At 41.2% G+C, this 24,993-nt stretch overlaps 1 protein-coding gene across 4 annotated transcripts in view; it reads right to left on the reverse strand.

The window, feature by feature from the left end:
- nrg1 (neuregulin 1) overlaps nt 1-24,993 on the reverse strand; it is a 194,906-nt gene that overhangs the window by 102,568 nt on the left and 67,345 nt on the right. Inside the window, exon 1 of one of the 4 annotated variants that reach the window (XM_072256359.1) lies at nt 20,176-20,815. The exons of the other annotated variants lie outside the window; for them this stretch is intronic. Coding sequence (XP_072112460.1) covers nt 20,176-20,815 — 640 coding nt within the window. Of the gene's footprint in view, nt 1-20,175; nt 20,816-24,993 lie in introns of those variants that run through there. 4 annotated transcript variants of the gene reach the window in all.

Genomic DNA, 24,993 nt, shown 5'->3' on the forward strand with positions numbered 1-24,993 from the left:
GCCCATGGTTGACCAATATCACTCTATACCTCCCTATGTACCTGTCCAAATGTCTTTTATAGTCTGCTTAGACCATTAAGCACCCACTTACACTAATCCCATTTTACTTTCTCAACATTTCCACAGATATTTTACCATCCACTTCCACACAAGGGACAATTTAGAGTGGCTGACTAATCTATTGACCCACATCTTAGGGATGTGGGAGGATCTTGGAGCTTCCAGAGGAGACCCATGTGGTTACGAGGTCTTCCAGTTTAAGATGGCACTGGGGAACTTCAGTGACTTCTGGTTGGTGGCTAACAAAACAAAGAGAACAACTAAATACTTTGTTAATCACACTTTTTCTGGCTAACAATCATCACAAGTAATAGTCTGTAAACTTCCCTTTGGACTTGAAGGCAGCTCTATGTGACAGAACCGAGGCGAGGCGAGGCAACGGGTCCATCGCTGCGCGCGAGGAGAACCCAACGTTCGATCGATATATGCACCATGCCGAAGGCTGAATCAAGGCGGCGAGGTTTGGGCAGCCGAGCACACTGATTCAATGAAACTTGATGTTTGGACGGATACTTAAGTGCAGCGCCGAATCAGAAAGATCAGGTGTGGGCCGAATTGAAGCAGTGGGCTCCAGGCACCAGGGTGTACCGATTCATCTGAACTTGGTGTTTGTATGGAGATTTAAGTGCCACATCAAATCGGAAGTGTCGGTTACATGCTGAATCGAGGTGGTAGGATCCAGGCCCCAGGGCATATTGAGACAATTGAATCTGATGTTTGGATGTTGGGTTAGGCGCCAAGCCAGACTGAAAAGGTCAGAGTTGTGGGGCTCGAGGTGAGGCAGAGAGGGGTTCAGATTGCTCAGGCTTACTCGGCTCTGCGCTGAACTATGAGACTTTCTTGCAGAGTTCTCTTCAGAACGCTACTTGCTTGTGGTTTCTCCCCCACCCTGTCCATTCAGTGTTCGATGGTCTTTTAATATAGGTTCTTTTGGGTTTCTTTATTTGGTGACAAATCTCAAGGTTGTATAATATATACATACTTCGATAATAAGTGTATTTTGAATCTTTGAAGAGCATGCAAACTCAGCTAAGTCAGGATTGAACCCGAGCTGCTCAGGCTGTGAGGTTGCAGCTCTACCAGCTGCACCAATATGCCATCCTTTTGCTCTTCCCCTTTGTTTCAGTGGGATGTGTGAGTTTTGCAACTGGGAAGAGAGACAGATTTACTCTTAGCACATCCCTTCTAGTCCCACACATGACTCAGTTCTCATTCTCAATCAGTGGTTCACATCTAAGGGTGCCAGTATTTTGTACTCTGAGGTTTATCACACTGACATTGAGGGAGTGAATTACGAAGGGCATGTGCAACACTTAGTCATTGCTACACAGCACAGTTAGCACTTATCAATCAGCATTTACTCCAATGCAACGTTATCCAAAACTAGGCTTTTCTCTACAACATATCACACTTTCCATTCTGAGCAATTCTGGCCATGATTCAGCTGGTAATCTTGTCTGCAGAATGAGTATGTACCTGCTGTATTCCCTCTCTTTCTCAGCATTTCTCTCTAATAAAGGCTACTTGCTACACCTAAAGTGATTCAAAGTATTTTTGGGAGACCTATGTCTGTTTCTATAACTGCTTGGGCAATATTTTGTTTAACAACACCTGCCGTAACCCTACCCCCATGTCATCCCACCCTCTCTGACCCCCTCTTATAGTGTTGCTGATATTACTAATAAGAGTGTTCACACCCCTCTGTAAAATGGCTTTGGAACAGGTCACCAGCCCTTCAGGTCAGAGAATGATGGATGGGTGATTGGAAAGGGAAGTTTACCTATTCTCTCTGTCCCGTTAATTACACAACACAGTGGCAGGGCTATAATGTCTTTGCCTGAATATGTTAATAAAGTTCTCAAAAAAAACTAAAATACTTTTTTCTCATTATTCAAGAGTCTAAACTTACTAAGATCTACTTTGCTCCCTCCGGACACCAGCTTGGTTTAGCAATGCATAGTGGGACGTGATTTCAGTTTCACAACATTTGGATAATTTAATACACACCACTGGAAATGCTTATTGTGTCTTGAATTAGCCAACATTTCTCTTGGTTTATAAATTTATCCAGTACTGGAATATGAGGTCATCATTTCCATACCCATATACTGTTACATGGCATATAAATTCAAGTAAATGTACCCTCAGACTTTGCTCGGAAATGCAATGGATTGTTACAGAGATTATATTAACTGGGCAGTTTAGGTATTAAAGTGGTGACTGATCACACAGACCCAATTTCAAAGCCTTCTGCCAATCTCATCTGAATGCAGATAGCTTCAGCATGTAGTAAAGCACTCCATTTACACTTGATCCTCAATAGACCGTGGCTTTACTGACTAAAAGGCTCAATTTGCCACACGTTCAGATCTGTTGTAATCATTGTGTAGCAATTTCCAGAAAATTAGCTCAGCAGCAATGGCACTTAAGCAAATTCCAATCAAAACCCCTTGATTAAATAAGATAGTGCTAGTTTGGGCACCCATTAGTTTCCTATTTAAATAGACAGTTATAAATAAAAACAATATTTCCACTTCTGTTGAGGGACGCCTCTTAGTTTCCCTGTAGAGAGTCTCAAACTCAAACAAAACACTGGGAAGTCTTTCCCCTTCTCTCCCTGTTATACAGTTGGCCAAAAAAATCTCTCAGAATCCCCTGAAGATATTCCTCTGCAGCTGTTCATTCAGTCATAACAATTTCCAACATTTCTCCAAGCTTTTTTTTAAAATTCCCTGGGTGATGCAAAGCTTTTTTTTTCTGCTCAAGGACAGTTTGCATGCACAATACATGTTTGAGAAGCATAATTGTGGATTTTGAATATATTTATCAACAGTCCATGTGCAGTGACAATAATTATGCTCAAGTCTAGTTACCCATTTAATAATGAAGGGACAAGTTAACCCTTCAGGCACAGGCTTTGGCCTTTGCATGTGGCTTTTATTTAATGGTAGTGGAGATAATTAAATGGTGACAGTAATCTCCATGCATATCACTCATCAAGCTCTTTCCCAATGGAACAAAATTCACAAGCTTCAGTATATATAAAGCAGAGATTGTTCAATTCTTGATTAGTCAGGGTGTCAAAAGTTATGGGGTGGGGTGGGGGAGGCAAGAGAATAGTGTTGAGAGGGAATAATAAATCAGTCATGATCAAATGGTGGAGAAAACCTGGTGGGCTGAATGGCCTAGATCGATATCTTATGGCCTGCCTTCAGAAGCAGTACAACATGGAACATTATGTAGAGGGGCTGGGCTTTCGAGTTGTCCCTCTGATCTTCGCACTAAAATTAGGAACTCAGCATCCAAGGTACTTTATACTTGTTCAGCTAGAGAGCATCTGGGATGTTTTTGGTTTAAATTGGACCAGATGGAGTTTTGGCAAGAGCCTTGGCTTGGCCCACATTGGACTCCAATTCAAACAAGAGGATCAGGCCTGGATAGGGGAGTGTGGGCCTTGGAAAATCCACAATGTGGTGCTCCCATGAAATTCCTCAGTGCACTCCAAGGTGACCTACACACCCGTCAAGTAAGCAAATTGAGTATAGGCCAGAGACTAGGCACTACTTGGGTTTAATGTATGAGAAATGTCTGATATCTCGGGGCATGTCCGAAATGGAGTTCAGAAGGACGGAGAGGTGATCTTATTAAAACTTACTGAAAGGCCTGGATTGAGTGACATGGAGAGGATGATTCCATTAATGGGAGACTTGAGGATCCATGGGCACATCCTCGGAATAAAGAGATATCCCTTTTTGAACTGAGATGAGGAGGAATTTCTTCAGCCAGAGTGTGGTGAATCTGTGGATTTTGTTGCTGCAGAGGGCAGCGAAGGCAAAGTCACTGGGTGTATTTAAGGTAGAAACTGATAGACAGTCCTTCCAACCTCACTTCAAGGGTGGTTACTGACCACTACCAACGTTGGCATGTACCGTCTCCAGATGTCTCAGTGAAGTGCTAAAGGGATGGAGACTCACGATCTGAAGGTGCAGGAGCAAGTGCTGAATAATGCAACGAAACTCTGTGCAGCTACTACAAAGGCTCTGACATGAAGGATACTGGGAGGCAGGGCCTTACGTAACAGCCTCTCAAATACTGCCTGGATGCATTATTTAAGGTAAAACCATGGGTGCATTGACCTATCTGTAAGAGGTGATGGTAGTAAAAGAGATATGGATTGTATTAACGTATATTTTATGAATACAGTATATTTTCAGGGAAAAGTGAAAGCTATGATCTGGATACAGGACCTAGTGTCCAGGGAAAAGGGGCCAAGAAACTGATAATCAGTTATTGGACAAGACTTTGCAGTTTGAAGTACAGAAAAAAAAAACTGCTGATCATATCTTGGTGAATGAATAAAAAAAGATTAAATGTTAAGCAGAATGTCTGATGATTACGCAGTATCAAACAGCTATGTTTAAACAATAACCAGAATAGGTTACATCAGTCATTCCGATTGGCTTTATTATTACGTTACAGTCATAGATAAGTTAATGGCCAGTATCATCTTTAACATTCCAATCATGAGTCATTTCAGAGATATTTATAAATTTCATGCAAGAACTCACTGGGGAGAGGAAACTGGGCTCAGGAGAAGCAAGTCCCAAAACAACCAATAGTGTTTTGGGGGAATTCAAGGCAATTCTACAAAGCTGTAGAATTTGAAGTTAAAGTCCAACATGATAAGCATAGGAGGCAGGGATAGCGGGAGAACCGGAGGCCACAAGATGTTGTTAATATTTACATATTATAAAGGGGCAGAGGATAGTGTAGGTAGAAAAAAACTCTCATTTTAGAGGCACTTAAAACTTGAGTTTAATGTTTTAGGGCACGGAGTAGGAAGGTTAAAGGAGAAATATGGAAGAATTTATTTCACCAGGTGTTATAGAAACTCTTCCCTTGCCAGAAAACTTAATACTTTCTTTTTCCTTATTTATAACTAGACTATCCAACAAAACAGAGGCTCGATTGTCTTGTCCCATCTCATCGCAGGTGATGTTGATGAAATAAAATAACAAGGAAGTTCAGAAGGATAGTCAGGGCATGCAGCAACTCTGTATTCAGGGATTAACAGACAAAAAGTAGAAAGCTCAATCGCTCTAGAATTTTAAGCACTGATTACAGGAGACACACATGCAGCTTTTTAAAAGTCAGTGACAATACAGAACCAGCCAGCCAGTTAAGACACACGTAGATTGCTGTAGAAACACATGGTTCCTAACTCTTTCCCCTTCGTACTATCCTTGACGTAATATTTTGCAATCTTGGAAAACAAAGATATGTGCAGTGATGTTTCAAAATGTTGGAAAATAAGTAGAAAGTTTTGATGATGCTGAATTAAACAGAAGGAACAGAGATTAAATTACATCAGAAGCAGGTGGTTTCTTACCAAATTAAATTTTAAGAGATTTACTTTATCTTCAAGGACATGGTGAAATCACGGAAGTTTTCCCTCTGTGTGACTATCAGGAGGTTAAGTAGACAGGACACAGTGCAAACATGCTGTTAGAAGGGGTAGGCCAGGTAAATATCTTGCAGAATCTGCAGTGTACCATCAACCGCCCTTGAATAGAGATGTCAACATTTCCATTGATCCACTAAGACAGTCTGAAGAGAGGACTTTGAAGGCAGCTAATTTATGTCGATTACCAGGTTAAAATTCAGGAACTGTTATAAGTGTGAAAACTCCTTAAAATTAATTCCTTACATTTTAATTCAGTAATTATAGGGAACATATTTGTAATGTCATTCTAAGATAAATTTTCAGCATGACTAAGGGCTGAAATCTGAAGCATCTGCATTGTGACAATGGATTTTTTTGTCATAGTTTATTAATATGGAGAATGTCATACTTGATTACTCAACTGTGTGAGATGTAACAGTTTAATGAAACACCATATTAGTTGGGGCCAAGTTTCAATTAATTTCCACCTCTCACCCTTTCTTGTCTTAAGTAATTGAAGTGAATTAGCTGCCTTCAAAGTCCTATGGAGAAACAACAGTAATTAATCAACTGAAACCCTGGCATTTCAATTGAACCTGCTTTGTGGTTATGGTAATATATGAATTAAAACTAGTCAATTAACTTAAAAAAACAGACACTTGCTGGGATTCTGGATATAATTTAGACTATACTTTGAGGGAAATCTATACCAGTTAAGAAAGTTCTTAATACTATGGGTCAGCTTTATTCATAATATATAAAGCTGTGATTCAGGAGCATCAGCCAGGTTCTTTCTTTATTATTTAAAGATACAGAGTGAAACAGCTATTGAGCCACACCGCCCAGTTACCTACCTATTTAACACAAGCCTAATGGTAGGACAAATTACAATGACCAATTCGCCTACTAACTGGTACATCTTTGGACCGTGGAGGAAACTGGAGCACCCATGGCAAATACACATGGAATTGAACTCCGAAATCTTACTCGTAATAGTGTTGCACGAACCACTATGCTATCGTAGCTATCGTGGTGCCCAGGTTCAGAGGTCATGGGTGCAAGCTCATTTCAAAACTTCACCCTGAATTTTTTGGTACTGTACACAGACACAGTCCTGATGAAAGGTCTCGGCCTGAAAGGTCGACTGTGTACTCTTTTCCATAGATGCTACCTGACCTGCTGAGCTCCTCCAGCATTTTGTGTGTGCTGCTAGGATTTCCAGCATCACGGAGATTATCTCTTGTTTGTAATAAATGAGAAGACCAATTTCACAATGAGTACTAAGGCACCAATAGAGTGAACCACAAAATTAACTGAACTTTTCAGCGACAGGTTATTTTCAGAGTTGCGTGAATGAATTTCTAGCCTAATGTCCTCAGATGTATTTGATAATAACCTTGGATTTGAACTGGGATTGTCAAAAGTTTAAGGCAATGTGTTTCTTCACACAACCTGCACATGTATTCTAAATCCCCGATTCCCAATGAGTTGGACTATTCTTGCTGATTCTTACTGTCGGAGTGAAGAACAGCTTACTTGCAAAGGATCAGATCAGCCTGACAGTCTAATGGTGGCAGGAGCGGCTGTCAGTGAACTGGGAGCTTTTGCCTTTCATTTTTTGAGATACAGCACAGAGTGGGCCCCTCTGGCTCATTGAGGCACACGACCCAGCAATCCCCCAATTTAACGCAGGCATAATCACAGGACAATTTCCAATGACCAACTAACCTACCAACTGGTACATCCTCGGACTGTGGGAGAAAACCGGAGTGACGTACAAACTCCCTGCGGGCAGCGGCAGCAATTGAACCCAAGTCACCTGGACAGTAAAGCGTTGTACCAACCACCAACTGAGAGGACAGCAGAAGTGCCAAAGACCACATCAAGCCTCTGATGTAGTCGTGACTGAGGTGCAGAGTGGAGGTCAGTAACTCTCAGTGGAAATATTCTGTTCCTTTTTGCTGAGAGGCCTTGGTGAATGTTTGAAACAGATCTCCCAACCCTCCTGGGGAATCAAAAGCTAAAGGCAGAAGAACATAGAAACAAAGGAAGAGGACTGGACTATTTAGCCACCGTTCAATGATGCTACATGGTTATAGAAAGATAGATCATGATAACAGGCCATTCAGCCCATCAAATCCATAGCAACTATCTGTATGAACCTATTGTTTTAATTGTTTTAACAATGGCATCAGCTCCCCCATATTCTACTATTTATCTAGGAGCAATGTATGTGGTTCACTTAACCGACTAATCCCCACACCTGGGAGGAAACAGGAGGACCTAGATAAAACCGACTTAATGGCACAGAGGGCATGCGAACTGCACACAGACAGTAGCTGAGGTAAGGTACAAAATTCAAAGTAAGTTTATTATCAGAGTTTGTATAGTTATAAAGAATCTTTGAAAGAATCTGTTCAAAGTAGTGATAAATGAAGTTAAGATCCTTGTGGGTAGAGTTAAGAAACTGCAAGGGTAAAATGACCCCAATGGGAGATAAATACAGACTTCCAAACAGTAAACAGGGTGTGGTCTATAAATTACAGCAGGAGGTGGAAAAGATTTGTAAAAAGGGAAATGTTGTGATCATCGTGGGTGATTTCAATATGCAGGTAGATTGGGAAATCCAGTGGATACTGGATTCCAAAAGAGAGACCTCAAAGAATGCCTATGAGATAGCTTTTTGAGCAGCTTGCAGCTGAGACCACTAAGGGAAGGCAATTCTGGACTGGGAATTGTGTAATGACTCAGATTTGATTAGGAAGCTCAAGGTAAAGGAATCCTTAGGAGGCTGTGATCGTAATATCTACTCACCCTATAGTTTGAGTAGAAGGTAGAATCGAATGTGTCAGTATTACGGTGGAGTGAAGGGAATTACAGAGGCATGAGAGAGGAGCGGGCCAAAGTTGATTGTAAGGGGTACACTATCAGGGTTGGCAGCTGAACAGCAATGGCTGGTGTTTCTGGGGGAAATTCAGAAGGCGCGGGAAGGGTACATCCCAAAGATGAAGTAGTATTCTAAAGTGAGGATGAGGCAACTGTGGCAGAAAAGGGAAGTCAAAGACAGCATAAAAGCAAAAGAGAGGGCATATAATATAACAAGAATGAGTAAGAAAGTCAAGGGTTATGAAGCTTTTAAAAACCAACAGAAGACAACTAAAAAGATATAAAAAGAGGAAAGATGAAATATAAAGGTAAGCTAACTAATAATATAAAAGATACAAAAAAAATACATTTTTGAGATATATAAAGAGTAAAAGAGGTGAGAGTGGATATTGGACCACTGGAAAATGATGCTGATGAGTTAATAATGGGGGACAAAGAAATGGCGAAGGAAGTTGTGCATTTTGCATTAGTCTTCACTGTCAGTCTTCACACTAGTAGAATGCCAGAAATGCAAGAGTGTCAGGGAACAGAAGTGAGTGTTGTAGCTATTACCAAGGAGAAGGTGTTTAGGAAGCTGAAAAGCTTGAGGGTAGATAAGTCACCTGGTTTAGAGGGTTCTGAAGGAGGTAGCTGAGGTGATTGTTGAGGCATTAGTAGTGATCTTTCAGGAATCACTAGATTCTGGAATGGTTCCTGAGGACTGGAAAATTGTAAATGTTACTCCACACTTTAAGAAGGGAGGGAGGCAGAAGAAAATAAATTGTACGTCAGATAGCCTAACATCAGTGGTTGGAAAGATGGTGAAGTCTATTATTAAGGATGAGGTTTCAGAGTATTTGGAGGTACGTGATAAAATAGGCCACAATCAGCACAGTTTTCTAAAAGGGAAATCTTGCCTGACAAATCCGTTAGAATCCTTTGAGGAAATAACAGGCGACATAGACAAAGGAGAGTCCGTGGATCTACTGAAGACCTTTAACAAAGTGCTGCACATAAGGCTGCTCAACAAGATAAGAGCCCATGGTATTACAGGAAAAATATTAGCATGGATAGAAGATCGGCAGACTTGCAGGAGGCAGATTGGGAATAAAGGAGGCTTTTTCAGTTGGCTACTGGTGATTATATGTGTGCTATAGAGATCTGTGTTTGAACCCGAGTGAATGAAAACTTAACAAAAGAAAGAAATAGAGATGAAAACCGAGAATTTACAATGGACATATAAAAACATGCTTGCAATCGAGGCATATGGTACAGGTCTACCCTACAACCCTCTACTTTCAAAGGAGGAGTATTTTGCATCTAGAGTCTTGTTTTATCTTCTAGCCACCCAAGAACAAGCTCTATAGCACCATTCTGCAGCTCATTGAACAGTCAGCAATGCAGTACCTGCATTCTGCTGGTAGATCATTGACATAGGAATCTGAAGTACAATCACAATTTTTCCAGATGCTGAGACTATAAGTTGTCCTAAACTGGGTTATTTTCCAGATGCTGAGCAGACAACACTATTTCACTGCCAGTATCCAGCTCTATAAATCTTACTGGGAGGTGGGTAGCCAATAATCAGTCTGCTGATTAATTTCAAGAGGCTGAAAGAAAAGGCAATCTGGTTACATTAAAGGAAGCACTGCACACTCCAGAATCATAGGAATGTCTTTCAGGGCAATGATGAATACATTGAACATTTATATTGCGCAAAACTTGTAACATTTATCCAGCTCAACCACAGAGGGCATTTGGTATGTCCCTGGCAGCAAACATAAACTTGAAAAGATATTGGTAGACAAAGGTGGGGTATGGAGTAGGCAGAGAGTATGAAGTAGACAAAGAGAAGAGAGAAGGTGAGGAGGGGAAGAAGTGGGGTAGGGGATAAGGGAGGAGAAGGGAGAAGGATGAAGGAGGGCGAAAAGATTCTGCAGATGCTGGAAATCCAGTGTAACACACACAAAATGCTGGAGGAATTCAGCAGGTCAGGAAGAATAAAGAGTCAACATTGTGGACTGAGATGCTTCATCAGGAGAAAAGGAAGTGGAGAATTGGAAAACGAAGATGCGAGAGGCAAGGAGGAGGACGTGAGGAATAATGAAAGGAAAGCTGGTGGAGGCAGAGAACACAGTGGGGGACATGAAGAAGAGGAAGAGAGGAATGAGGAAAAGTTGACGGAGAAGTAAAGGAGGAAGGAAAGGTAGAGCATTGAGGAAAGAAGAAAATTAAAGGAGAGGAGGGAAGGAGATAGAGAAGAAAAGGAGAAGTGACAGAAAAAGAAGAAACAAAGCAAAGAAGGAGAAGAGAAAGTGAAGGAGTTAAGAAAGGAGAAAGATTAATTAACTGCTCAGTCTCACCTAGGAATTTTACCCAAAGTCAAACCTGGGGTGTTAGAAAGAAATAGCAGGAACTGGCTGCTCAGTTATCACTACCCCTACAGTCATTTCAGCATTGATTAAGTTAAAGGAAGGGTGCATCTTTAATTAGCTTTTCCTTTCAAATAAACTCTCTTTTTGATCTTAGCTCTGTTTTTAAAAAAAAACATTTTCTTTTGCTGGTCCCTCACTGCAGTCCTCCTGCTCACCACACTCTGCCTGATAGTGAGTTAATCAATTCCCCAAGGCAGTCTGGCATTAAGCTGGCTCGTTTCCGGGCCTTCCCCATTACAAATCGCTTCGATTCCTCAGGCCTTCCCAAGAGCATCGAGCTCATCGGTGAAAATCAGATATCGATTAAAAGCAAGGATAGAGAGAGATGCAGGAGTGGGAGGTGACCGCAGATTCATCTTAACAAAATCAGATTCATATACCACATTATTCACAATAAGGTAACAGCAGCTGCAAGCTAAATCATTGAAGGCCCTTTGAATGAATGAACTTGCTCTGGTTTCCCTTTGCACTGTTTCCACTGTAGTTATCTGGGTGAGTGTTTGATGAGGGCAGAGTAAGTGAATATCAGTACTTAGAGCTCTATCTAGCACTGGGGCCACTTCATTACAGAAACCTCACTGGAGGTGTTCCCAGACATCCCACCCTGCAAAAACTCATTTCAGGAAGGTAGCACTATCAATTTGTGGGAGACTTCCGGAACTTCCGGGAGAGGTGGGATGTCTTCAATAGAGTAGCTCTTTAGCAGCTGGCCAGCTAGTTTAAATAATGTTAGCTATGCTAATGAACGAATGACACCTGTTATACTCACCTCAACATGTCTTTTACAGTCTTAACCCACCATGGGCAATAGAAAAGTGACTGTTGCAAACAGTGCAGTGAGCAACACTGTCATTATTTTTGACCCCTATTAGGCAGGGGTACACTTCAGTGTAGTCTGGGGTGACGTACATTTTATATTTTCTTTTTTTAGAGCACTCTGCCATATTTTAGATATCTATAATATATATAGATATATATATATCTTGCTCTCTCTCTCTATATTTCCGGGATATTGTGTATAATTTGTGGGCATCAGGGAGCCACTATTTATATGAGGGAGACTCCCGGAACTTCTGGGAGAGGTGGGATGTCTGGATGTTCCTCTTACACTTCCCTTCCATCATCATCCATTCTTCAGTAGCAATATTCTATTTTCACACCCATTCAATTAAACAGTGGCTACTTTGTTAGGTACAATGATAAACCTGCTCATTAATACAAGTATCTAACCAACCATTCATGAGACAGCAACTCAATGCATAAAAGCATACAGACATGGTCAGAGGGTTTAGTTATTGTTCAGACCAAACATCACATTGGGGAAGAAATGTGACCTGAGTGGCTTTGATCGTGGAATGTTTGTTGGTGCCAGAGAGGGTGGTTTAAGAAACTGCTAATCTCTTGGGATTTTCATGCACAGCAGTCTCTCGGGTTTATAGAAAGACAAAGGCATCCATTGAGCAGCATTTCTGTGGGTGAAAATGCCAAATAATGAGAAAGGTCAAAGGAGAGTGGCCAATATTGGTTCGAGCTGAGAGGAACACAACAGTAACTCAAATAACCACACATTACAATAATGGCATGCAGAAGGGCATCTCTGAATGCACATGTGAACCTTGAAGTGTGTGGGTTTCAGCGGCAGAAGACAATGAACACACACTCAGTGGCCACTTTACTAGGTATAGGATATACTCAATAAATTCGTCACTGTGTGTATATAATTGTATGCATACAGACACCCAAACAGATACCTAATCAAAGCAAATGTACATCTAATGTACATACATAGAAACACTCACACTCAGAGTAATGTACACATAATATATTCATGCCCATGATTATTCATCTGAATAATTTTAAGTTAGGTACTTAATAAGTGAAGGGTATGAATGGAAAGTTAATGTTATGATTATATCAGCTCTAATCTTCCTAAATAGTCGAGCATGGAATGGCTTACTGTTGCTATGTTCATATGTGTATACATTCATATTTGCATAATCAGGCACACAGTGAAATACTCATACTCCTTTGCATGAATGTACATGTACTGACTTGCAGATGCTTGCATGCCTTTGTGCATTTAAATTTACATTAATTCATATAAAAGGATACATTTTTATTGGCACAAATGCAAACCCAAACAGATACACGGGCACATATTCACATAAACAACAGACACATACACATTTAGATCTTAGCACAGGATATATTGAAACTGCACTGCCAATCAGTCAGCAAGGAAATATCTTTGCATTTCTCATTCTGGATATGACAGAAGGTGGCGGGGGGGGGGGGTCCTTGAAACAGAATGTAAAGAAGAAAACATACTGGACCTATGTAGTTTTGGGAAATGATCCAGGCCGGATATTTACCGACGGAAAAGAACTGGAAGACAGTGAAGGCAGAGTGCTGCATGCTAATGTGCTGGGACATCTTGAGATTAAGGTGGATAGGCCTCCAGGAGCTGGTGGCATATATCCCAGAATATTGAAAGAAGCAAATGAGGAAATTGCTGGGGTTTGGCAAAGGCCTTTCTGTCCTCACTAGCAACTGACAAGTTCCCAGAGGACTGTAGAGTAGCACATGTTGTGCCTTTGTTCAAGAAAGGAAATAGGGATAATTCAGGTGATTATAGGCCAATGGGTCTCATGTCAGTGGTAGGCAAGCTATCAGAGGGGATACTGAAGGTTGGATTTCTGCACATTTGGAAAAGCATGGCCTGCTTATGGACAGTCACCATGGATTTGTATAGGACAGGTCATGCCTTATAAATTCAATTGAGTTTCTTGAAAAGGTGACAAAGGAGGTTGAAACAGATAAGACAGTGAACATTATCTGGATGGACTTTAGTAAAGCATTTGATAAGATCCCTCATGTCAGGTTGATTCAGAAGATAGAGATGCAAGGGAGCCAGGGTACATTGCAAGTTTGGATTTGGAATTGTCTTGACCACAGAGTACAGAGAATAAGGATGGAAGGCTGTTATTCTAGTTGGAAGTCAATGATCAATAGTGTTCTGCAAGGATCGGTGCTGGGATTGCAGTTGTTTGTGATATACATCAATTATTTGGCTGAAAACGTAAGTTTGCGGATGACACTAAGATTGATGAAGATGAGGGCAGTTTGAAGGACAATCAAAGAATTCAGTGGGATATAGATCAGTTACAGATATGGGCAGAGAAGTGGCAGATGAACTTTATCTGGACAGGTATGAAGTGTTGCGGTTTGGGTGGTCAAATGGAAGGAGAATTAAATTGTATCTCTGTTGCATTGACATACAGAGGGATCAGACTGGGTTCATTTTCATAGTTCACTAAAAGCGACTACACAAGTAATATAAATTGGCACAACATCATGGGCCAAATGTCCTGTCTCATGCTGTACTGTTCCATGTGTTAAAAAGTTTAGATCTCTACTTCTCTTTTACTTGCTTTGTGCTTTTTCCAAACTTCCAGTCTTTATTTCTAACCAGCAACATTACACACTTTAGCAATTCTTTTCTTCATTAAATCCTTTCTATATTTGGGATTGTTTTCACAGTGTTAGTAAAGAAAAATCCTAAGTCTGTTGATGGTTTAAAATGTGCAAATGAGGAACTGGATCGTGTGTAAACAACATGTGGGCTCTGTTGCAACTTCATAGTTTTTTTTAACACCTTTATTAAAGGTGTATTAAGCTCAGCAATTCCATCATTGACACTTCCCAAAGAAACAAAGCAAATGGCAATCTTAGCAACTGTTTATCCACGCCCTGTGACATTGGAGGGTCTGGTATTAATGGAGATGTATGGAAAGTCTTGGCAAAATCAGTCTCTACAGTTAGACATTTGTGTTCAGCAGATTCGAAGAGCCGGCTGATGTTAGCCTGGACCAATTGGGCCAAATGATCTGTTTGCATTTGGTATGACGCTATGATTCAAGGTAGAATGGTAATTTCCTGATCATTGATAGTTGCCAGGCAAACTCCTCCAGAATAACCTGTGCCCCATCAATGGTTCAAAACTCTCAATCTTAGGTTTGGCAGGGAAGGAAATCTTCTACGTTACCCAATCTGACCTACATGTGACTCCAGCTCCACCACTGTGGTTGAGTCTTCACTGCCTCTTCGATTCTGTGGCAACTAGGAATAGACAATAAATGCTGGCCTTGTGAAAAATGTCTTTAAATTAAGTAGCTCTCTGTATCCTGGATCCTTTTTTCTGATCAATGTTAATCACAACACTCAACAGTTACTGGGTGAACAAAGACTCAGTTTCGATCCCTGTTTTCAGTTTCTCTTCAGCTTCTCCTCAAACTGCCTCTGAGACTCCCTTCAGCCCCAAATTCTTCCAAGACCTAATCTTATCTTCTTGAATATGGCCTGCTACAATCACTCCACCACAGCTCCCCATGTCTTCAGATTCTTGACCTTTGGTCTGGAATTGCTATATAATACTTACTTTTCTCTCTCTCTCACTTCATCTCCTTAAAGATTCCCTCAAACCTCACCTTTCTGACCAATCCTTAGTAATCTGTCCAGTTAGCTGCCAAATCTTGCTTCCCAATCATTCTGAACATCATGGGGATACATACTATGTCAGAAATTCCTTATGAAAGCAAATTATTATTTGGTTTTGTTTGCTTCTCCATGGGTAAGAACTGAGATCTTTGGATTCTCTAAGCTGACCATATTTATTGACCACATTCCTAGCTGTCCATTAGTCCTCTTACGCACTTGCGATATGGCCAGTACAAAAATCAATTTGTCATCATTATGAAGCAATTTCTGAGATTGCCACGGGAGAATGGATGACTCATCCACCACGGCATCTGGGAATGGTACTGGCACCCCTATGCAAACTGGATGAAAAGGTTGATTCTCTGCAGCAAGCAATGCAGTCTTTACAATTGAAAAAATGCTGTTTACTTGAAAATGTGATGGGCCATTTCTGTCACTTTTGGGATTTGTCATGATCTTCTGTACCTAACCTGTTAACTCATTTGTAGAAACAGTTTAACTCTCAGATTGAAATAGTATAACTCATAAAAGAATATGATTGGCACACCAAAACTAGCAGACAGTGGGAATTTGAACTACTGGAGATTTATTTCACAGATGCCTCTATTTGCTTCTTCCTGATGCACTGCTAACATATCAAAGATATGCCTTCTGCAAACATGACAATCTGTTCATCATACAATTAGATGATGGGTTCTCTCTATGAAAAGGCCATCCAGTGTGTGCTGGACTGTTCTTTCCTCACTGAGGCCTGTACAGTGGCATAGCAAATAGTGCTGCATAGCTCCACTGATGCTGTCCTTGGGTGCTGTCTGAACGGACTGAGTTTGCTCTTCCTGTGTCTGCAGGGGCTCTTTCAAGTGATTCAATTTCCTCATGCCTGGAATGGTCTATCCGATTGGCTTGCAGACAAGCTTTTCATTCCATCTCAGTACATGTGAAGATAATAAACTAATTACCAATTATGAAGACATTTGAAAGGAGAAATCACCTTGTATCTACAACCACCTCCAGTTTTTCTGGATGAAAATATAATGAATTGTCTATTAAGCATTCCCTCCTGTAAAACTTCAGTGTTCCATCAACCTTTCATGGGAAGATATAGATATAGAATAGTTTAAAGAGCCCATGCTTCACAAAAAAAGGAAATGAAAATGTCTGTTGTATATGCATCGATATAGGAGGTTCTTTTTATAGATGAGATCACATAACCAATACCAACGGAAAAATAGCATTGTAAAGCTAAAAATTCAAATATGCATAACCTATTTTGGAGTCAAATGGTGCCAATGTCCATTGAGGTAATGACACAGGATGGGAAGGTCTTTGGTCATGTCACCGGTGTCAGTGAAAAGGTGGACATGCTTCAGGAATGTAATACGATATCTATTCATGGCTCAGGATATTTCCTGTGGTCAAATTTCATCTTTACAGACTCGAATATGACAGATTTAAAAAAAGAAGTTTGCAGATATCTCCATCACACCAAGATTTCCGAATTCACCCAAAGTTAATATTGGAGCAAGAAATTATATTAGCATTTAAGACTTGCTTGGTCATGAATGAAGAAGACGCTTGATGGAATTTAGGAATAAAGTTAGTGACTGTGATTAGGTCTAACTTATCATATGATGGACAAACACCAGTGCTGCATGAGAGGGTTGCTTCTGCTCTAATACACTGTATTTGTTGAATTGTGCTGCAATTTTTGAATAGGCTTTGTAGGATTGGTTTCTGGTAAACAAATTATGAATTTTCATAAATACATTGTACCTTTCCAGAAAAAAAATTCAAATTAGTTTTTGAACTACACAAGGCCTCTATTAACCAGGCCCTCAAATATATACTTAGATAGTCTGTACTGATAAACTAGTCTCAGTGAAAGGTATCACGCCTATGCTTGCTTTCAACCACATTCAAATTAAATCATTTGTCATCACACCATTGGTCATCATGGATAGTAATGAACAGCAAGAAAATAGTTAGGTTTTGACCTTGTTTGCCTTTGGATAGCAAGACCAACCAACATATCCCAATTACAACTCAAACAAAGGTCAACTAATCTGGCATGGCTCGGCAATGAACCTTTGATCTATCTTGGCTATAAAGCCCTACGCTTACCATCTTTGTTTTGATACATTTTGGAACACATGATTATGCACCATGCTACCCAATTAGACAGGTATGTTTCACAGAGAAGTGGCTAAGAGTTGTAAAACATAGCTGGGTTATACAGACATTTCAGACATACTAGTATACACTGTGGTATCGCTGGCTCGCATGAATATGTACCACAGAACCCCGATGGACATGAGAGTATTGTAGAGTCTCTGGAGAACAGGTACATCAGAATAACAATGGTATTCTTCAGAAAGCATCCACAAGTAAATGAGCTGTTCTTCTTCCCCACTCACCCTGACCCTGATCCAGCTCCAGAAAAAGGGGAGAAATAGACTGGAGGATTTATGAGCTCTTTGTTTCTTCACACTGTAAGTCTGAAGTAACTTGGCAAACAAATCCATTTGTCTCATTACACTGCTTGGTGTTTTACAAATGACACATTGCTACGTATAACCATGACACTTAAGGAAATCATTTGATTCAATGCACTATTGAGAGCTGAATGAGTACAGATACAATGCATTACTTGGGCAGCGTGATGTCATAAAAGTATGAACAGGAGTAACAACTATGGGATGGAATTGTGCTGCCAAATTCCATTTCTGATTGTTTATGGACATCGTATTAATAAAGCAAACTTCTCTATCAACTTTCAGCTGTGATGGATAATAGTACTGAATATGCCAGTAAGAAGAAGCTTACTTAGTATAATTATTAACTCAATGTTTCACTTTCCAGTGGACATGTTTATTCAATTGAAGTAACATTAGGCTCAGCAACACTAGGCCATGGAATTACATGGAATTTAACAACATAGCAATAAGCCATTCACTCCAAAAGATCAGTGGTGGTGCTTGGGTCCCACACAATTCTTCCCATCCCTCTTCATTGCACCCTATTTAATATAACCCATTCCTTAGTCCTTCATATATTTATCTGAAATTCTGGTTTAAATTCACCCATTTCACTTCCCCTTCCCCACAAGGTTGTGACATCCCACACTTCCACTAGTGTTCAGGAAGCAACATAGAAAAGGAATGAGGGACAGAAAATAAGCTGATTGAGGTGAAAAGGAGGAAATCAAATATCTTGCTATTGTAGTGGAAGGGATTGAACAGTGGCCTGTTGGATTTGAGGCACATTCTGGGGCAATCTTGAATAAGTAGGAATCCCGAGGTTGCTATTTCGTCATGGATGAGAAGATCTGGTTGACAAAAGCTACCGCAGACTGATCCAATACGTAATTGGACATTTCATGTCCTATATCAGCTGAATCATTATCTAGTAACCCCACATTTAAACTTTAAAGAAAAGCACCAAAACATTGACATTTTTGCAAACAGTTAAGGCAACTGAATACTCCTATTGTTTATTAGTGTTTGTAAACTCTATGCCTTTGTACAAACTTGAGAGGTAGTCGCCCCCAGCAAAGCCACAATTTGCTCTCATGTATCTTTAACCAATGTCTAAGCACCAGCTTGGCTGTCTTTAAACTGTCCTTGATTTTCATCATCTTTAATACCAACTGTTCTGTATTGATTTTGAGAATGAACAGAATTACAGCCTTGTGTAATTTGCTCAGTATTAATGAATCGCACAAATTCCCATCAAAGGTGCGTGCATGCAGAGTCCAAAAATTGTGGATAATAGTGGATTATCACCACTGCAGTTAAACAAGTAGGGATAGGAAACATCAAAGGCATGGCATGCAGCCAAAAACTTGCAGGGAAAAAAAATCTTGCAAAGTCATTGTACAAATGGGTAACCTACAAGGTAACATTAACAAGATTGTCTTTCTGTAAGTCTCTGGAAGAGACAAGAATTAATTAGCTCAAAGCAGTGAATGACCTTGAAATTCATCTCAAAACCAAGCAGGAAATCATTGGGCAAGGATGCACACACAGAGACATGCACACATACACAGGCACCCATACACACACAGAATGATAAAGAAAAGATATGATTATTTGTTTTAAATATATACACTGCTTCTTGATTAATCACTCACTTCAAAGTATCAGATTCTTGTCATCTGAAATGAAACACAGGGTCTAATTTCAAATTTAAAGGATCCTATACAAAGAAAAGCTAGAATATGAGTTAACAAAATATTTCTTTTTAAATGCCACAGTTTTCATTCACCAGCACAGACGATCAGCAGAGGATCCCTGTTACAACGTAATGGTTCATGGTAAATGAAAAGATCTACTAACGAAGACTCACGGGGTTATACAACACAACAACACTGGCTCAGTTTCTGTCCTATAATGACATTAAGCACAAAGAGCTGTGAATGGGAAAAGTGGTGGGGGAGGTGGTCTTCGGTGGGGGAAGGGATTTAAAGTAGTTTGCTGCAGCACAATAATGCTGATTGACATTAATTTTTTGGAGGGGTATTTTTCCTCAGCTTTCTTTAAGAGGTATTGTATGTGTTCTGTTAATGCAAATATTGAAGCCGAAGTAATCATTCTCTTTGAAAACACACAGAACTGAACTGAAAGGGAGTTACAATTGTACCACTCAATAATTGCTCTGAATTAAATACAGCCTCAGTAGAATTCCAAAATTCACCTTTTATAATTGAATACTTTACCTTGTAAAGCTGGGCAAATGGACATGTTAAATATTCAATTTGCCTGACTTAGCTTTCCCAGCTATAGTTTCTATAACATCAAAGTACAACATTATATTAAAAAAAAGCAGCAAGAATTTTCTTCCAAGAATGAAAAGAATGAACAAAGTTAAGTTACTTACTAAACGCTGGTGCGATAACGAGGTTTGTGTCGGTCATTTGGGGAGGTGATACAGATGTCGACTCTGTCACCTCACGACTTTTGGTGACTACAGTTTCGGGGGAGAAAGCTTCGAAAACGATGGAGGACGGGAAGAATGGAGAGGAGGTTGGGGGATGTGAGGAAGGGGCGGTGAAGGGCGTTGAGGTGAGTACCAAAGAGTCATCAGGAGTGCTCTGTGTCTGGCTCAAATCAGATATCGGAATGGTGGTGGTAAAGGCAGCTGATGGGGGCCATTCTGCCACTGTTGCTTGGTCAGCAGGGATTATAGGACCCTGCCCTATGCGCTTGGGATCAAGGTGTGTCAGAGGTTCGTACTCAAATATCTTGTCCACGAAAACCCACTTGAGGCCGGCAATGCAAAGCCCCAAGCTCACCAAGCAGGCCAAGATGGGCACAATGCAGATCTTCTCCGAGTTCAAGCAAGTTCGCACACGCTCCACCTCCATGCAGATGCAGCAGGTAGCAATGAGACCACTCATTCCCAGCGCGCCGTTCCCATCCACCTGGCTTGCTGTCGAACTGTCCTCCGCCGTGCCAGATGGGGTCGGACAAGGAGGGGTGGAGAGTTCGGGGGAGCTTGAGCCCACTTCGTCGGTCATTGTTCTACTGCATTAGCTGTTCTCTGAAGCCTTTCAATTAACAAGTGGCTGAGGGCAGGGAGGAGCGGGGAGCCGAGCCATCAGACGGGCATTGATGACAGCATCATTTGCTTGGGGAAGGACTAGAGGCAGCTTGGCAGCTCTTCACTGCTTCATTTCCCTTCTAGTCAATTTAAGGAGTTCGGCACAAAACGTTCAGTCATTCCCGGGTTCTGCAGCACAGTCCCTGGATGAAGGGAGTGGTGTTTATTCTCACTCAGACGCCTTTTGGAGCTTCCTCTAATTTCTCACCTGCAGAGCCGTGGGGGGGTGGGTGGGCGGGGGTTGCTGGCCCAACACCTTCACGAGTACAGTCACGGCAGCAGCGGGATGCTGTTGTTCTCAGTGTATCTGCACTGCTCGCGACACAGAAAAGCTGAAGTCATTAAGGAGCAGCAGGTGCCTCTCTTCTCTGCACAGTGGAAGCGAGGTCATTAGTTACCGGGATGCTGCAAAACTCAGAGGGTGGGAGGCAGGGAAGGAGGGGTAGAGAGAGGGAGAGGCCAAACTGAGCTTCCTCCTCCTAATTCACACACGCACTCACACACACATACACACACGCACACACACAAACACACACACACACACACTTCCTGAATCAGAGCACACCCACGCTTACACACAGCACACACACACTCAACACACACACACACGCACACGCACCATTCAGAACTGCAGAGTCTGCATGCAACTTCCTAGTTGATCCAATTAGGAGGAATGAGCCATCAAATCAGAAGGAGGCAGGCAGCATCAAATTCTCTGGCTTCATCCCTCCCTCGGCTCGATATAGACGAGTCAGCAATTGATTATGCTAATGCACAGGAGCTGGATGTGATGGGGCAGAAGAGGGCTGGTGAAACTGGCAGACGTTGCAAGTATCCCAGGGGAATGGGGTTTCCTCCAGTAATTTTACTTGTACGCTCTGGGAGATCGGATTTCATCCCACCATCGTGTTTCATTTCTCATGGTAAAGAAACAAGAATAGTTTAAAACCAGCAAACAGGTAGCTAGACAGGAGTCCTAATATTTCACAACTGACAGGCTGTCAAGCTTTAGTATTTTTTTATTTGCTTAGTCAAAGTGCCCATCTGGAAGTGAGCTACTGTCCAGCAAGGTGTAAGGTGACCTAACCACGAAGGATTGACAGTTCTGAAGGAGGCAATCTTAATCTGCTCCAGTGTTGCAGTCTCCAATCCTGCCTCAGTTTAACTAATTAACCTCCTAGTGACAGCCCAGTTTGCAGACATATAAAGAGCAAAAGTACACTGGAAAGCAAAGTGAGAATCCCTCTGTGCAATGTGAATGTGATGGATACTGAGGAGCTACTTTTGGGGGAAATAGAGACATAGAGGGCAAGAATGAGAGAGGCAAACTGAGGGATAGAGGGAGAGGGAGAGGGAGAGGGAGAGGGAGAGGGAGAGGGAGAGGGAGAGGGAGAGGGAGAGGGAGAGGGAGAGGGAGAAGGAGAAGGAGAAGGAGGGGAGAGGGTGGAGAAAGGAAGAGGGGTGGAAAAAGTGAAGGGGAGGGATGGGGAGGCAGAGTAACGAAGGGGAGGGGAGAACAGGAGAGGGTGGAGGAGGGGAAAACAGGAGAGGGCACAGGAGGAGAGCATGGGGGGAGACTGAGCACGGGGGGTACAACAGCGCGAGTGGGAGGATGAGAGGGAGAAAGAGCGCACGAATGGGAGAAAGAGCGCGTGTGGGAGAAAGACTGAGTTGCACTTAGTCAAATTGAAAGATTAAGAGAGTGGAAGAATATCAGACAGATTCAGACTGAGTTAAAGAGAGCCTGATTAAAATAGACAGAGAGAGAGAAAGAGAAAGGCAGTCTGACAAGAAGTCAGACACAGAGAAAGTTATAGAGCAGGCAGGCAGAGTCAGAGAGAGGGAAAAAGAGACACAGAAGACAAAGACAGAGGCAGAGTCAAGACACGAGAGAGAGAGAGAGAGGGTAAGAAAATGTGCGCACTTAAGAGACAAGCCATTTTATAAAAGTGCGCATTTAGGGACTGTCACCTGTGCACAATGAGACTCTTCTGACGTCTATTATTAATATAGCATTTTAACAAATCATCCAATCCCCGCCGCTACCATCGAGGATAGTAAGCTTTGGAAGATGAAGCTGTATGCACAGTGGACCCAGTCTATAAATAGTGCAGCAATTTACCACATGGATACCCTAACTCTCTGCTCACCGCACCAAATTAATAAAAGAAATCATGCTTCTCGCCCCACACAACCAGCTGTGCGCTGAAAGTAGCAACGTAAAAGTAGGTCAGAGAAGAGTGACTCTTATCATTGGTGCTTCAGAGCAACACCTTCAACAAGAAAAATAAGCAAATGTAGTCCCAGCAGTTGAAGGGATTTGAAACAAAATATGGAAGTAACTGAAAAAAATGATTAAATATCCACATTGGAATGCAATCCTGTCGGGAGTTGATTGTACAAATTCAAACAAATACTTTAATGCAATGTGCTTCTCTTTGTACAAAGCACAGCTGCCCTCAGATAGGACAGACAGTCAGAACCTTTATCCCAGCAGAGAACTTCAACCTTCAACCATTCAGTTCTTGAACCAAGCAGCACAACCCTAATCTCAGTATAGCAGTATTATGGCCAATTTGACCACGCTGCATACAATAGACTCTTTTTGTTATAAATGTCTTCTTTCTTATTTTTATTGTTTTTATTGTGATTGTTGTGTCTTTAACATTATGTGCCTGTCATGCTGCTGCAATTATTTTTTTCATTGCACCTGTGCACTGCAATCGCAGGACTCTGCAGAGTGGTGAGGACAGCCCAGAGCATCTTTAAATCTGAACTTTCCACTATTCAGGACATTTACAAAGACAGGTGTGTAAAAAGGGCCCGAAGGATCATTGAGGACCCGAGTCATCCCAAGCACAAACTGTTCCAGCTGCTACCATATGGGAAGCAGTACCGCAGCATAAAATCCAGGACCAACAGGCTCCGGGACAGCTTCTTCCACCAGGCCATCAGACTGATGAACTTACACTGATCTGAGTGTATGTCTATGTTACGCTGACTATCCTGTCGTATGTACTATTTATTATAAATTACTATAATTTGCACATTGCACATTTAGATGGAAATGTAAAGATTTTTACTCCTCATGTCTGTGAAGGATGTACATCATAAAGTCAATTCAATTCAATTCAAATAACAATAAATCTGACTTTGGTAATGTCAAACACTAGAGAACATGCATTCAAAGTGAAAGGAGAAATGTTTAAAGATATCGAGGGCCATTTATTACTTCTCCCCGCACAGACTTCCATGGGTAGTGATGGAACCAGACATAAAACTGGCATTTCAGTAGCTTTTAGATACAGTAGATGCTTAAATATGCAGGCAATTGAGGGATATGGATCAAATACAGGCAAAAGAGATTTGGTTTAAGTTTTTCACAATTCTCTGCACAGACATCATGGGCTAAAGGGACTTTTAATGCTCTGCACCATTTTATCTTCTATTATCCAGTCTCAGTGACACCATTCTATATGAAGAAGCCTATCCTGATAATCCAGAGTACAAGTTCAACTTCTGAAAATCTGAGTTCAGCCTTAACAAAATTAAAGGCTAAAACACTAGCAGTCATCATACCAACAGAATAAAATCACAAAATCCAAACTTGTTCACTGATATCTGTTTGGGTATATGCACAGTAACTCCAGTCCACATTAATACACTTGGCTTCTGAAGGGATGCTGGCTGTGGCTCACAATAACACCTCAAGATAACTGGAGATGAGCAATAAACACCTGCTAGCTAAGAAATATCAACACTCCAAATATTAGATTTTAAAAGTTAGCCCTATGCAAGTTCTTGCATGTGCTTTTTCTCGAAGATGACTTAATATGCTATAGAAAGTTAATTGTATTTAAATTCAGACTCCTCAAATCATCTTACTCTCTAGAATGTTGTTCTTTGGATGACAACTGAAAGTATTGTCTTGAAGAGCTTTTAATCAGGTTCCACAATATGCTGGCTACACCTGTATGACAGTACATGATTTCTTTGAGGATGCCTCTTAATGAAACTTCATTATGGCTATCTTTCAAAATGCCATATTGTGCTTCATTGTAAATCTATCCTTTTTGCTGGCCAGTCATTCCACAG

Source organism: Mobula birostris, chromosome 4 (genome assembly GCF_030028105.1).
Source record: "Mobula birostris isolate sMobBir1 chromosome 4, sMobBir1.hap1, whole genome shotgun sequence".
Lineage (NCBI taxonomy): Eukaryota > Metazoa > Chordata > Chondrichthyes > Myliobatiformes > Myliobatidae > Mobula > Mobula birostris.